This window comes from Scardinius erythrophthalmus (genome assembly GCF_964197995.2).
Source record: "Scardinius erythrophthalmus genome assembly, chromosome: 11".
NCBI lineage: Eukaryota > Metazoa > Chordata > Actinopteri > Cypriniformes > Leuciscidae > Scardinius > Scardinius erythrophthalmus.
Genome location: NC_138231.1, coordinates 18,071,379 through 18,087,868, shown reverse-complemented (window position 1 = coordinate 18,087,868; position 16,490 = coordinate 18,071,379). Strand labels below are relative to the sequence as shown.

General features: G+C 36.9%; 1 protein-coding gene across 2 annotated transcripts in view; it reads left to right on the top strand.

Moving 5' to 3' along the window:
* rev3l (REV3 like, DNA directed polymerase zeta catalytic subunit) overlaps positions 1 to 16,490 on the top strand; it is a 258,594-nt gene that overhangs the window by 45,149 nt on the left and 196,955 nt on the right. The window contains exons 3-4 of one of the 2 annotated variants that reach the window (XM_081379520.1): positions 4,547 to 4,736; positions 6,293 to 6,367. In XM_081379520.1, the coding sequence (XP_081235646.1) occupies positions 4,547 to 4,736; positions 6,293 to 6,367 (265 nt within the window). The remainder of the gene's footprint in view (positions 1 to 4,546; positions 4,737 to 6,292; positions 6,368 to 16,490) is intronic. The other variant, XM_081379521.1, reaches the window with a different exon arrangement.

Genomic DNA, 16,490 nt, shown 5'->3' with positions numbered 1-16,490 from the left:
TACACGCAACCTTTTCGATCTTCAAAGTACCAATTTATAGAGACCAAACATGGTATAGGTGACCATTGATTCTATTGTAAAATACACAGCATCAACAAAATAATAGTATTAAAAGACATTGCACAAGACAGTAAATCATTCACAAAATGTTCTGGGATGCATGCTCATTTATAGATCAGTTCGTCTATGATTAATGCAGCAAAGTCTGTTTCTGTCTTCCCCATCGTCTCTGTCTTGATTATGTGACCACATTCTTAACAGCAATAAAACCAACTTATCTGATCGTGGTAACTAAGACCTTCTTGCCCTTGTTGGGGGGATGGGACCACAGATCCCAGAGTGAGTTTTAAATATTATTTGTTAACTCTAACAAATACTTGTGTCGGATTTGTCTCAGTCGTTACACTGCGTATCATCAGCATAAAAGTGTTAAAGGGTCATTTCACCCATTTGAACATTGTTTTTTATTTAAAGTGGGTCATATATGTAGTCGAAATGTAAAATAATTTTTGAATTTGGTGCCTTCGTGACCGAGAAAAGACAAAAAATAACTTCAGAACGCATTTGTATGAAAGACAACAACTCCCACAATGCACCACATTGCACAGCTCCGCAAGCCACTCCCACTAATCCAGAAAGCGCATATCTGCCTATAAGAGAAATCACTCTTCCGTCTACAAGGCTAGCTACCACCAGAGCTTGAAATTCATTTCACATTCACACAAAATGTCTAGTTAGTTGGCGAACTCATATAGTGCATTACTCCTCGTTTGTATTTCTTTTGAAAAGGTGAATTATTGCATGGTACCTGGATGTTCAGTCAGAACATATGCGGTGCGAAACTAGGATAGTTCACAACACAAACGTCCGTGTCCTCGTCTGATTCAGAGATTTCGTCCAGGAGAAATTGTCATCGTTGAAATTCTTTGCCGCAGACGGACTCTATCTCTGTGTTCATAGCGGTTCGTTGCTGCATAGTGAGATCACCGGCGCCACCAGTCCGCCCTAACTCGAGCCAGTCCGGGCTCCTCGTCCGCGGCAGGCAGGTCTTCTGCCTCGGCTGCTCTTCGCTATAATGCGGCTTGTAAAGGTAGCCACAAACACCTGATTCAAGCATCAGACTTCCGAAATCCTCTTCCTCTAGTCTATATCATATTGAGCACTCTCCTCCGCTATTGTCATAACTGTACATCTGTCTCCACAGCGCCTGTTAGCTTAGCTTCAAACAAGATGGAGGATATTGCTTTCAGTTTCAGAGAGTAAAGTCCCACCCACTGATCTGTAATAGGTCTGTAGCGTGAGCGCGCCCCACCCTGGGAAAGATGAGAAACTAGTGTCTGTAGTCTTAACAGAAATCCCCCCCTCTAACACTTCCTCCTACAATGACGCAAAATGACGATTTTTGCGTCATTGTAGGAGGAAGTGTAAGAGGTAAATAACAGATTTCTCCCGTCTCAGGGGAAAATGAGAGAGTGTTGCACGACCATTCAATAGAATGACTGGGTTTCTAACAATGCAAAGCTTAATGCAAATGGGTGAAGTGTCCCTTTAATGGAGGCCAAGCGATTCCAACAAGTGACCAAGTGTTGACAGAGATATATTAAATGGCAGAAGGCCCTAGACTGAGCCCTGGGGAACACCAGTGAGAACAGAGCTAATCTCAGACTTGAAACCACCCAAATAAATGGACTGAGAACGGTCCGTGAAATAGGATTTAAACCACTTCAAAGCTGTCCCCGCCACACCAAAAACTTGTTCAAAAGCTGCTCTTAAATCAAGAAGGATGAGAATGGAAATTGCACGAGTCAGAAGCTATCAAGAAATTCATTATTCTAATTAGTGCTGCAACTAACGATTATTTTGATAATCGATTAGTTGGCTGATTATTTCTTCGATTAATTGGATAAAAAGCTCAATTTTCTATTTTATTTTATAGACAAAACACACTATTCCACATCCTCCCAATGCTGTCATGTGAAAACATGTATAGGGAATATATCTTTATCTATCCTATATGTGCAAAAGAGCTATAAAGTTAAAGGACAGTTTAAATCCCTACGTTAAACATGAAGATAATAATAAAGATAATAAAGAAAAACAAAAACACAGTGTTAACAGATAAGTGGAATGTTCTCCAGGAACCAGTTACTGTGTCTAAAGTGAATGTGTGTGTTCATGCAGTTACTGTGTCCAAAGTGAATGTGTGTGTTCATGCAGAACATTCCAAGAAAATTTCTTTATCCTCTAAGAGGCACACACATCTTTCAAAGCCCCTGACAGGGAAGCCACATTCAACATTACGCTAACACATTAGCTTGAAACTTAAAATAAATAATTCTCATGTTTTGGGCAGTTTGGATCATGCACCTATCCCTCAACAGCTCACTCTAGTTTCCTCCACTATTTTTAGATGCATTTTGTTCATAGAAATGCGTTATTCAGTGCTGTGATTTGACACGACTGGCGGAAGTTTTTCCGTGCACTGTTGGCAGACGCGAATAAAGATAATGACATTTGTTGTCGATTTTTCAATCATAAAAAAAAAAAAAAAAATTAAGTAGGGCTGCACGATTAATCGCAATTTACATGAAATCACACTTAAACCGGTTTGGCTTATCGCGATTATGAAATCGTAAAGGCTGCAATTTTTTTTTTTTATGTATGGCTCTGTAAACGCTGCTCCATCTGAAAGCACTGTGAGTTTGAGTCACTTATAACGTGCATTTGAAAAAACAACACGCGTCAAACATCTTTCCAAACATACATTTATGAACCTTGTCCAGCAAAAGACATTTAACAACATTTAATAACATGCTTTTACTCAAATTCAATACAAATTCACTTCATAACGACAGTTGAGCATCCTTCTGTGAGATGATGTGATTCTTCTTACACAGAATAAGGCATTCGTGTGTTTATTAGTAATTTTTAATCAATCAAAGCATTTCAAACTTCTGTTTATTCAGCTACAGCCATAGTATGATGCCTGATAGGGATTTCCTTGAATGATGTGTGTTATTGCACTTTTGTGGCGGGGCATATTTGGCGTGTCTGCGTGAGATGCCCTCTGGTGTTCAGATGGAGCAGCATTTACTACCGATCAGCCATGCTGCACTGACAAAGCTGCGCATAAAATTATCGCAGCCTTTGCCAAATCGCGTTGGTTTCATTGCGATTAATTGTGCAGCCCTATTTTAAAGTCATATGATCATCGTTTTCACTATTGATCTTTGTGGTCCCTTTGAAGTACTCTTGAGGACTGCGTTCTGATTGACAGGGCCCCTACGTACTGCTCCCAAACTGAGCACGGGATATGTAGAAGTATGTTTTAATTCAATCAAATCATTTTCATAATGCGCATTAGGGGTGTGCGATATATATTGCCTACAGTAATATCGTAATTGTTGTTTTAATGATGTGGAATTTGACATTATGTCCCTCACTTCGCAAAAACCAAACAAAACACGCCTAAAGAGTCCACGCATACACTAACTGCATTATGCAGCTTTTCTGATTTAGGTTAGACTGCACATGTGCATTTAGAGTGCATGCTCTCATTGCATGATTTACTTCATTAAAATGCAGTAAAAATGCCCCTGTATTGAGTATTTATCTTTTAGGATATATTTATATCATGATATAGCTAAGCAATCACACAAAGAGTGCCAGTTTTCAATATCAGGACCGATGTTCAATAAACAAGTTGATATTAAGTGACTCACATTTTAGACAATATTGCAAAATTGAATTTGATTAAATGAAATAATTTGACATAATAAATCATGCATAGTCTACATTTAATTAGGTAAGAAAAATGCCCTTATAAATGTAAGAATGCATATAAAAGCTTAAAATGTATTTAAACCTATTTGAAATAAAAAAAGTCATTGCTGCGAACTGACCACCGCACAGAATATGAAGAATAACAAAAACTTTAGGAGTCATCTACCCAGCACAATAACACACTCAGCAAATATCATCTTATCATAGTTATCGACAAAATAGCAAGATATAATTTTATTGTCAATATTACACTCCCCTGATGTGTATACCCCCCCTTTTTACTGTCCTATCAAGTACTATTAAGTGAAAGGAAAAAAATGACAAAAACAATACCATATATGGTTGTATTGTTCTTGTATGCAAATTGCTTTACTTGTTGGTTTTAGTGTTTTGGTAAAACTACCGATACTTCTGTGGTCGATACTGAGATGTTAAAAACGTAACGATACCAGACTTGCTGCAGTACCATTATTGTGCTTAACACCACTCCATAACTGTATTGCAGTCACTGCAATGCTTGGCCTCTTGTGGCTTATTGCTTTCAAATTCATTGTACAGTGCAGGATATTTATCAAACAATGATGATATGGACACAAGTCTATTCTAGTGAAGTGTCGTGCTGTTGAACAGACTGCAGAAGTAGCATTTACCTTATTTGAGAAGAGAAGTGCACAAAATCTCTCAAGCACCTTAATTTCAAGAACTTTTTTCCTTTCATCACTCGTATAAGATGATGCTGATGCTTTTTCTCTTTTGTTTCTAGGCCAGAAGACATGTCTTCATCTGCATGGCGTGTTCCCATACATCTATGTGCCGTATGACGGATTTGGACAGGAAGCAGATCGTTACCTTCGACAGGTGGCCTACAGTATTGACAGAGCCCTGAATATCAGCATGGGAAACCCCTCGTCTAATGTGCAGCACATCTTTAAAGTGGTTCTGGTGTCTGGCATGTACGTGTAAAAGGCACGCAAGTGCACACTAGGGTTTGCTTGGATGGCTACTAAGAGTTGGTGATATGGCAAAAATATATCACAATTTTTTCATGCAATGTCACGGACCATGATCTTATCACGATTCTTTTTCATGTTGGTTTATTAGACAATTTTGCACGTTTTTTTGTGTGTGCAAGTTTTGCTTTTGTTATTTGATTAACATTAAGGACACAGACAGCAGCAGGTATTAGATGGGTATTAGCACCTAATGCATGGATCCAGTACTGACACACTTCGGAATCCGATTTTCTCCTAACTCTTTACATTCACTAAAAACAAAACCGATTCGGTTTACATAAATACTTGCCAAGACAGACATTTTGACACACATTTGTGTGCGTTTGACACATTTGTTTAAAAGTTTGCACCTTTAAGCGTGCACTAAATGGCCAAAGTATACTTTGACTTCTCTGCTTTCCGCTCTGTCTCGTATGTGCACAAAAACAAATTGAACTTCCAACAAATTGAACTTGACAAAGCATGTGAAAGCCCAAAGTGCAGTGAATTACGATAACTTAAGGGTCTTTCACTACGGGTAATTATAGGAACTCTGTTATAAGAACTAGCCACCTGGGCGGTCCCCCGAGAACTAAATTATTTTCTGGTTGCAGTCGCACCGCCAGTAGGAACTCTGATCACATCCTGCCACTCTGGCAGTTGTGTGGGTCTTTTATTTTGACGGCTCTGCAGACTTTATTACGAAAAATTATTATAGCGTTTGCCGTGTGGTTGATGCCCAATGTCGCTAGATGAGCAGAAAAGCATAATCATGTTTCACTTGGTCTCTTCAAAGTCGCATTGGATTTCCTCCTTAGCGTAAAGGTTGAGATGTGCGTGGACTTTGGCATCGGTCCATCGATCGCTGTTTTCCATGTTCGTGGATTTTGTTAATGAAGTAAATGTATAGGCTATAATAAACGTGTTTACATTGCTTTTTAAAAATGGTGGGTGCTGGTATTTCGCATGCATTCGACCAACCAACGTACATTTACGCCGATTTTAATTCCGATTATTAAACTTGACACATAAATGCGCACGTCAACTCGATCATTTTATCAATTGAATAAATCAATTGTGGAGCTCTGTAATTGGATTAGTTTAGTAAATCTAATGCAGTTAGATTTAGTAAAAATGAAATTACAAATGGATATTTTTAGCTTTTAATGCTCCTAAAATTAATCAAAGATATTGCATGCAGCCATGCTCATGCTTTTTGAAGGCAAAACACTCTGGGTTCACTTTTTCACTTCTGTGTAATTTTACAGAAATTAAATAAAATAATTAAATGTAAAATAACACTCTTCATTGTAAAATGAAATGCAGATTAATGCTTACAATTAAAGTTATTTAACATTAACATATTAGGCTGCGGTTACTTTAAGAGCTTACTCAACACGCGTGTTCTTTCTCAACTATTTACATTCCAAATCTGGCTGTATTTACTTGAATATTCGTTGTTTAGCCTACCTATTGAGACATCTGGACAAAGATCTGACCGTCTTATCTCTCCACAGGCCTTTCTATGGATACCATATGAAGGAAAAAACCTTTATGAAGATTTACCTATACAACCCACAGATGATCAAAAGGTGAGTCCTAGTATGTGTGTGGGTGTGTAAAAGGATATCAAAAAGTACTGGCACTTCTGTACCAGTGCAGCAGTATCATTAATGTCGGGTACAACTCAATTCTGATTGACAAGTGTTTGCTTTTGAATTCACTTGAGTGAATGTTGTCTTAGGCAACTTACATTACAGACATTGCTGTTTATTGCTCTCTCCACATCTGCAGTCCTCATGCCTCCTTGCAGCAGGACCATGGCATGTTGCGCTTTACACTTTAAGGTACAATATGTAAGATTTTTGCATTAAAATATCCCAAAATCTCAAGGCCAGTGTTATATATTTTGTTAAGTTGATTACTTACAATATCCCAAATGTTTCCATCTATTTTTAAATCGTGAGAAAATTGCGATTTTAACCAAGGAAACGGGGCGTGTGAGCAGGGGTGAGCTGGGAGTCGCCAGTCAATTACGTCATATCCGCGTTACCCTCGGTTTCCGCTCGTACTGCGTGGAGTCCTGGACAAATGCAGAAGTTGTAGTTGTAGCGTCTATCAAGCAACAAACGTTAGCTTGTTTCGTGCAGTCGTTATGGAACACAATTATTCTTTACCGATTGCATCTGGTTCTGTCGACAAAGCATGCTTAATTTTATATTTTCCAAATGTAACATTCAGTAATAGTTATGTTTATGTAAGGAAAGTATTATTGTTTTAGGTTTGTGTTTAGTTTATTGACATTGTTTATCACGTCTGGTGTTTATGGCCATGTAAATAAATATAGCATGTGTTAACTTATACATAAATTAATCAGTATTTTGGCAAATGATGTGGGTATGTTCAAATGTACTTTTACAACAATTGTTTAGAACACGTAAAACTGCTCAGCATTATCACAACAATGAATTCGACAAATACAGTAACATCTATGATAACCAATTTAGTATTAAACTTTATTTTTCTTGTGGTTAATTCATTTTAATGAAATAAAAGTGTGATGAGGTTTAAGAGTCAGGAAGGAAGAAGTCAGGGGTCGGCGTGACTGGGACTAGTACTTTATTAAAATAAAACAAAACAAACAAAAGTCGCGCACAACGCACATTCACCGTGGCAACCACGACGGTACAAAATAGTTCAAAAATGAAAGCTCAGATCCACCGGTTTTCTTTCTCAGCGTCCAATTTTCTCTCCAGTCTCTCGTACGAGTCCTCAGTCCATCTCTCTCTCTCTCTCTCGTTCCAGCGCGGCTCATAAGCGGTCTCTCCACGCCAATTATTGCAATAAGACACAGGTTTGTCATTTGCACTTGACCTACTTGCGTCCCGCTCGTCTCCTTTCTCTCTCTCCCGTTACGGACCACGCTGAACCATGCCCCCCTCGCCACAAAAAGCATGTCATTAAACGCAACATTTATAAAAATAGAACTTTACCTCATCCATGAACATGATTTTTCGATTCCTGTCTAACTGATTTACATCCACGGTGGAGTTGAAAACAACAGTTCCCATCATTCCACGCTCCTTCACATCGTCATCTATGGAATTATTCTTGTGCCAAAGTAATTAAAATATAAATTGAAACTAAATAAATTATCTCTGAAACTGAAAAAGAATAAATCACAGGCAAATTTTTTAACTTCGTTTTTAATACACTGCATGTTTTGCTAACTATTTCTTATATTTCAATCGCTGATCTGAACTTACAAATGCACTTCCAGAGTTTTCATTTATGCTTCTGAGGTTTTCGTTTACGCTGCCTGAGTTTTCGTTCGCCGCTCTGACACATTTCTCTCATGGGGGCGGGGCTAGTAGCAGTGTGTTCTCATTGGCTCTCATTAATTTTATCTGTATTTACCTGCTGCTACTACTTAGTCGGCAGAAGCTTTTAGGAGCACAAGAGATCTATTCAGTCTATTCAGGTGTAATTGTAGGCCTACATTAAAGTACTGTATATAATACTTTAAATATTGTAGTGTGTCCAATGTTTTCGGAGAATATTTGTTTATTCCTGATGATTCTTTTGCATGTTGGGCTCTGATTAGGTTGAGCTGTTACAATTTAAAGAGAATACTAGCAAACATGTGTGATATATTCAGCCGTCAAGAAAGTCAAACTTCAACCAGGTAATCAAGGTTGGCAACCATGGCCATCACACTACTCATTGTTAGCATGATATACATTTACACCATCAAAATTAATGATCACTTAAATAAGAGGAATTTAAACAATATGAAAATTACAGTCGTGGTCTGCTGTCAGATACAGACCTCAAAGGGCATTTCATTACATATGTCACACAAAGAATGTTCTTGTTGCCATTTTTTTAATTGATAATTGTATTTAGTTATTTCATTTAATTAACACTATCTTCTAACATTTAAAATTGTAAATATATTTTAACAATCATCAACCGTTTCAATTGTGACTTATACAACCAGTTAAATGAATGTAATTGAAAATATGAATTCAAATAAATTTACATTCTTTATTGTCACTAAAGCATATACACAAGTATCAGAGTGAAGGTCTTGGATGCAATTATGTTGTGACATGAAAGACCAGAATCCACAAAACATTAACTGCATACTATACATGTAATGCACAGTATTCTCATCATATACATTACTATACAAAGTGCACAATTACAAATACAGAATACATTTTAAAAATTCATTTACATTTTAAATGTTGCAATGATTCTTTGAGCAGTTCCTGTTGCAGTACAAGTAACAAAGCAGTGACTGGATACAAGCAGTACAAGGATAGTCCACCCAAACAATGAGAATTCTCTCATCATTTACTCACCTTCATGCCATCCCAGATGTATGTGACTTTCTTCTTCACATAAACATAGACAAAGATTTTTAAGGAAATAATCCATCTCTGTGAGTCCATATAATACAAGTTGATTGTAACCCATGGACGTAAGACAGTTGGTCGGAAGTGATTTTTAATAGTTAAAACAGTCATATTATTAGTATTTTTTTTTATCTAGCCTATTGCATTGATTCATCCACTGAGGTTGCATGGATTACCGTCACGCTCACTGTGTGTGGTTTTTAAAGCGTATTTATGACTCGCAGAGATGGATTACTTTCCTTACAATCTTAAATCGTGTTTATCTGTAGAAAGAAAGTAAAATGCATCTGGGAGAGCATGAGGGTGAGTAAAATAAGAGAGAATTGTATTTTTGGGTGAACTATCCCCTCAACATTCATATGCTGTTGGTATGCTAATCCAAGATCAGCATAGACTAATAAGAATAAAGTGCAACCTCTTGTGTACTTGTGAACTGTGTTTGTTTTAATCTAGAGGAAATTGAAATATTTGCTAGTTTATATTAAAATAAATCAGGTGTCTGAAGATCAAGATCCCAGTCATTCAAAGGCGATGTGTCTGAACAAAGTAAGATTATTGTCTGACAGGGACGGTGGATCTCTGGTACTATCACTCCATCCTGTGTCAGCATCAGAATTTTGTTTATGGAAAAGTTGCTCCACTCCCTGGAAAAGTTGCTCCACTCCCTGGAAAATGAGAGAGGAAATGTATTATAATCTAACAATACAAACTGCTTTGAACTCCCACATACAGTAACAAGTTGCAGACTTAAAATATTTATTATATATATATTTAAGGGATTTTACAGTACTAAATATTTACCTCAGAGTCATGCAGCATTTATCATCTGTAATACTGTTGTGTAACCAGTAGATGGCTGTATAGCCCTATATATAAACATATTTCCTAGTTGCTGGATGTATGTTTATATAATATAATAGTAGGCCTGTCACGATAACAAATTTTGCTGGACGATAAATTGTCCAAGAAATTATCGCGATAAACGATAATATTGTCGTTCTGAGACCATTTTCATTTCATATAATTATAATGGCATAATAATGCAGGTACACCTTTTCAACGATCTATAAACTTTTATTTCTAAAGAATATTAAACATTGAAAACGGAAAACATTTTAAATATCCCAAAAAATGAACAAAACAACCAAAAACAATGAAAGCAATGGACTCTTAGTGTCTGTTAACAAAATAAATGTCTGTTAATAAATAAAATGAAACAAAATTGCACTTCAAAAAATATTAAACATTAGGCTTTAGACATTATTAAATAGTGATACATTCCATAACAGGCAAAACTGACAGTTAGGACCTTTGTAAACAAATAAAAAAAAGCCTCAACAAGCCATATCGCACAATTTTGCACTGTTACTCCTGTTACTTTGTCCTCCTGTTACTTTGTCAAGTGATTGTGTACTGTCGGGAAGGCATGCTACGCACTGAAAATACTTGGTTAGGATTAGGGGTGAGGAGTGCGTGCGTATTACACGCCATAAAGAGCGTATCATATGCACGCAAAAACTATTTTTGGCGTATAAATGGCACGAGAAATAACATTCGTGGTATAGATACGCATTTTCATGTGATCGGGCTCGCTGTCGCAACTCACAACTAGCGTCTTCTCTCTCTCCCGGCAGTAGCCGCAAACACTCCCGCCGGCGCTTTCCCATACAAAGACCATGTGACTGAGCGCCGCGGCGCCGCCTTCTCACACAAAGACCATGCAACTGACAACAAGAGGGTTCACTCCTCCTATACGCTAAAGAACCGAGCGAGAGTGGTCATCCAGTCTCTTTGGTAGAGAGAGAGAGACGAGGAAAACAAACAAGCATGCAAATGGAATTATCGCGGCCGGAAAAATTATCGAGCTCGTTTTTTTTTATCGTGCGATTAATCGACTTATCGACTATCGCGACAGGCCTATATAATAGCCATATATATAACGTGTATTCCCTAGTTGCTGGATGTTTTCAGTCATAATTACTTGCATGTGTTAAGTTTTTAATTTGGACATATATTTATTATTAAAGACTATTAAAGATTAAACATTTTTCTCAGAAATGTTCATTTGAAGTGCACTTTTATTAGTCAAATATGGACACAGAAAAAGCATTTTGTTACTCATACTAGCTACATATAATACAGTAGCTTTATCAGTCATCTTTATCACACAAAAGTAATCAGAATAAATATTGCAACCAGGGCGATACTTCAAAATAATTGAGTGTTTACATATTACGAACAGAGACGTGTTCTGTGGTCAAGTTGTGTCTCTCCTTTCAAAAACTCTGCATCGCAAATTAATCAGCAATTGAGAAATTCAGGATTAAATAGCTTTATTGGCATGGTAAAAAAGGCTTTACATTGCCAAAGTTGAATCAGGCAGTGATTGACAGCGCTCTGGTCCTATGGCATCGGCCCAATGTTGTTTGGGGTGGCTGGGGGGAAATATGATCTAATCGAAGCAAATATGATCTAATCGAAGACTGTAACCGAATGTAGATAAACAAGTCATGTAATGATTGGGCTAACAGTTAAATCAAGACAACACAGCTATATAATGTTATGGGCTCTCGCTGAGCTCTAAAATGCCTCTCCACCTGAAAAAAGCCAGTACTGTATTATAAATAGTATTAGTATAGTATTAATGAAAAAAAAAAAAAATCAGACTTACCACGAGTAGGCTAACGTTATCCAGTATCTTGAATCTGATATAGTGACGATGACTAATGATAATGATATCATTCGTCTGTACTATTCCTTCTATAAGAAATCATCTCAACAATATAGTGTAGCAGCAAATAAATACAGATATAAACTTGATATCACTAAAATGAAATTGAAAGCTGCGATTACAGACGCTCACATCCACACATAAACACACCACTGACGTCTTCACTTCCAGGTCAAGAAGCTGTTAATCAAAAACTCAGTAGCCAATGAGAACACACTGCTACTAGCCCCGCCCCCACGAGAGAAATGTGTCAGAACGGCGAACGAAAACTCAGGCAGTGTAAACGAAAACCTCAGAAGCATAAATGAAAACTCTGGAAGTGCATTTGTAAGTTCAGATCAGTGATTGAAATATGAGAAATAGTTAGCAAAACATGCAGTGTATTAAAAACTAAGTCAAAAAATTTGCCTGCGATTTATTCTTTTTCAGTTTCAGAGATAATTTATTTAGTTTCAATTTATATTTTCATTAGTTTCTTGAAAAGCTACGTTCATTATTATTGGCACAAGAATAATTCCATAGTCATCAAGCTACGCCGTTGTTGTTGTTTGGAATGTAGCGCCCTCTAGCGGCAGAAAATCTTGCATATTGTTCCTTTAAGTCGAATCCGTATGTTTGTTTGTTTGGCTGGAAGCTAGTTATTTTACTTTATAAAGTTTTTTACCCCTTAAACCCTAAGCGTCCCGCCGGCGGGACGCCACCCCATGAAAAAAATTCATAATCAAATTACTAAGCAACCACTGAATGATATGATACATAATAGGTATCATTTTAAAGCTTAGAATCTCAGCTTTTCAATGCACCTATACATTTTATTCAACTCCTAAAAGGTTATGAGTTATTCCTTTAGAACGGATTATACCGCCGGAGGGCGCCACCTAGCTATGGAAAAAATTAATTGTCATATTTTTCAAAACTACTGCATTGATCAACACAAAATAGGCATCATTTGAAAGCTTAGAGTCTAAACTTTACAATGAACGTAGCCATTATGATTATCTCCAAAGTAGTGCTGAGTTATTTGCTGATAAAATGATTTTTTTTTTAATACATAATTTATGAGGAAGAGGAAATTATTATGTACTGCAATGTGTCAAAAACATCATACTGCTCAGATAGTCATGTGTCATATGTGATTTGAAAGGTCTCAATGAGTAGAATACAACAAGCATAATTGTTTCAGGCTTTTACTAAACTTGAGCAAGGTTTTTGTAAAATAAGCCCCTCAAGAGACCCATGGGTAAACCATATATGGATGCTGAATTTTAGACACATTTCCGCTTGTAACTTCATGAAACATGCTCCGATTGTGGAAAATGACACACCATTATTTACAGCAGATGCTTACAATTAAAATGAGTCCAAATTCAACGTAATCCATCACTCAGAACTAAAGATACTCCTCATGGAGTTCTAATACACAAAAAATACACAAACGCACGTAGCCAAGCGAGGTAGCTTAGACTTGGCCTTTTTACTCGTATCTTCATGAAACATACATCGATCATGAAAAATTACACATCGTTATTTACAGCAGGAGCTCACGATTAAGAAGAGCCCAAACTCATCAATCATATCTAAAGATATTTTTCATGGCGTTCTAACACAGAAAATACCAAAGACGCACCTAGCCAAATATATACTCATGAAGCACTCGCGTTTGGTTTTCAGAAAAATGCACATCATTATTTTCAGCAGACTCTCACGATTAAAAAGAGCCCAAACTCAGCATAATCCATCACTCATATCTAAAGTTATTCCTCGTGGAGTTGTAACACACAAAGCCACAAATGCGCACATAGATCTTTATTATAGATGTAGCACTTATGTCGCGTTCTAACTCATAACTCAATGAAGCATGCATCAATTGTGGAAAATGGCACATCATTATTTACAGCAGATTGTTAAGATTAAAAAGAGCCCAAACACACCATAATCCATCACTCAGATCTAAAGATATTCCTTATGGCGTTCTGACACAAAAAAATACCAGAGGCGCACCTATGAAGTAGCAATAGCAGTGATGCTATGTTGTTTTGATGTGACATTTCAGCTCATAACTCAATAAAACATGCATGGATTGTGAAAAATCGAACATCTTTATTGACAGCAGATTCTCACGATTACAAAGAGCCCAAACACAACATAATCCATTGCTTTGATCACGAGATATTCCTCACGAAGTGATGCATACTTGGCTAAAAAACAAGTCTCTCATCCTTCTGGGGAGCAAAGTGTTTTCCAATTTTCCCGGAACCGTCCGCGCTCGTTTTCAAATGTGGAATAACAAAAAATATGTATCATCTTAAAGCTTAGAATCTCAGCTTTTTAAAGAATCCAACCACTTCAATCAACTCTGAACAAGTGCTGACTAGTCTCTCTAAACCGGAGTGTACCGACCGCGTGCGCCACCCATGGCGCCACCTAGCTGCGAAAATATTCATTATCATATTTTTCAAAAATATTGCCTTGATTCAAACAAAATTGGTGTCATTTGAAACCTTAGAGTCTGAACTTTACAGTGAATGTAGCCAATTTGAAAAACTCCTAAGTATTGCTGAGTTATTTGCTGATAAATATAAAAAAAAAAAAATCATAATCTATAAAATACTTTTTTGTACTATGTACTGCAATGTGTCAAAAACATCATACATCTCATGAAACATTAAAAAAATCGTTGAAAATGGCACTTCATTTTTTACAGCATATTAATACAATTAAAATGAGCCCAAAATTAACTTTATCTATTGCTTTTATGATAAGATATTCTTCATGGTGAAACACTATCAAAAATGCCCATGAGGGGGCGTCAAGGTCTCAACAAAAAGGCTATCTTTTTTTTTCTTGCTGTAACTTTTGATTACTTAGACCAATCACCACAAAATTTTATCCAGATGCAGCTCATATGTAGAGGGACTTCCCCCCAAAAAAATTTTCCTCCTACCTTATTTCCTTCCTGAGTTATACCATGTCAAACAAGAAAGATATGCATTATCATTATAAAAAATATATATATTTTTTGTCTTTTATCAGCAGTTTCTCGGCAGCAGAATGTCCAAATGTAATGTAATTTATATTTTCAAAAAATTTGAAAAGTGTTCTTTCAAACGATACCTACCTTTTGACTCTCCTTGCTATAGTTTTGAAGTTATGAGTCTGTAGTTTTGTGTATGTCACTCAGAAAACTCTTTTTTTTTTTTTTTTTTTTTTATTGCTTTCCAAATGTGCGAGGACTAAACAAAAAGGCTACCTTTGTTCCAAATGCTGTAACGTTTGAGTACTTTATGCGATCACCACAAAATTTGATTCAGATGCAGCTCACATTTAGGGGTTCTTCCCCAAAAAAGAATTAATCTGCTACCATATTTCCTTCCCAAGTTTTTGCATGTCAAACAAGAGAGATATGCAAAATCATAATAAAAATTATGTTGTTGTTTTTTGTATTTATCAGCAGTTTCTCGGCAGGAGAATATCCAAATGTAATGTAATTTATATTTTCAAAAAATTTGAAAAGAGTTCTATCAAACGATACCTACCTTTTGACTCTCCTTGTTATAGTTTTGAAGTTATGAGTCTTTACTTTTTTGTGTGTCACTCAGACAAAACAACTCCAAAAATGGCCTCAGGGTTTAAGGGGTTAATATGAATATTTTTCTTACACAAACTCATCGTTTTATTAACCCACCAGAGCCGTTTGGAGTTCGTTTATGATGGATGGATGGATGCACTTTTTTGAGCTTCAAACTGATGGTGGCAATTCACTGCCATTATCAAGCTTGGAAGCGTCAGGGTGTTTATTAAAGGTGACATATGACCCTTTTCACAAGATGTAATATAATCTATGTTGTCCCCAGATTGTGTCTGTGAAATTTCAGCTCAAAATCCCCCCAGATAATTTATTATAGCTTGTCAAAATTGCCCATTTTTGGGTGTGAGCAAAAACGTGCCATTTTTGTGTGTGTCCCTTTAAATGCAAATGAGCTGCTGCTTACCGCCCGTTCAGAAGAAGGCCGATCCTTTACACTAGCTTTGGATACAACAACAAACAGGCCAATCTCACTCATCCAAAATCTCAGAAATAACCAATAGCAGAGTGCAGCCTTACGGAGAGATAGACTCAGGAAGAGGTTCAACTTTTAGACGCACCTGGACGTTTCTGAATGGTTAGTGGATCCATTTATGTAGATGTTGTGGAGTTACATTGATTCATCTGTTTCTGGGGGATTTTCGTTGAAAATAGAATAAATCCACTGCTCTCTTGTCTCCTCTGAGGCTGGGACTCTATAGTGTTCTGTGCTCGTCTGTCCAGCAATGACAGAACAGTTTGCATGCTTTGCTCAAACATTTGCCATTGCGTTAGGACTGGTTACACTGTTGTCGCTTGCGAAAACCAAATGGCGCTGCTGTGGGTGGAAATGTGCAGATTAAGGGGCTGTAATATTATAATAAGATTCCCTTCCTACGTCAGAAGAGGAGCGAAATCTGATCTGCTTATTTTTTGACATGCTTGCAGAGAAAGGCTTACCAAACAAAGTTACTGGGTTGTCATGACGTCACCTTTTA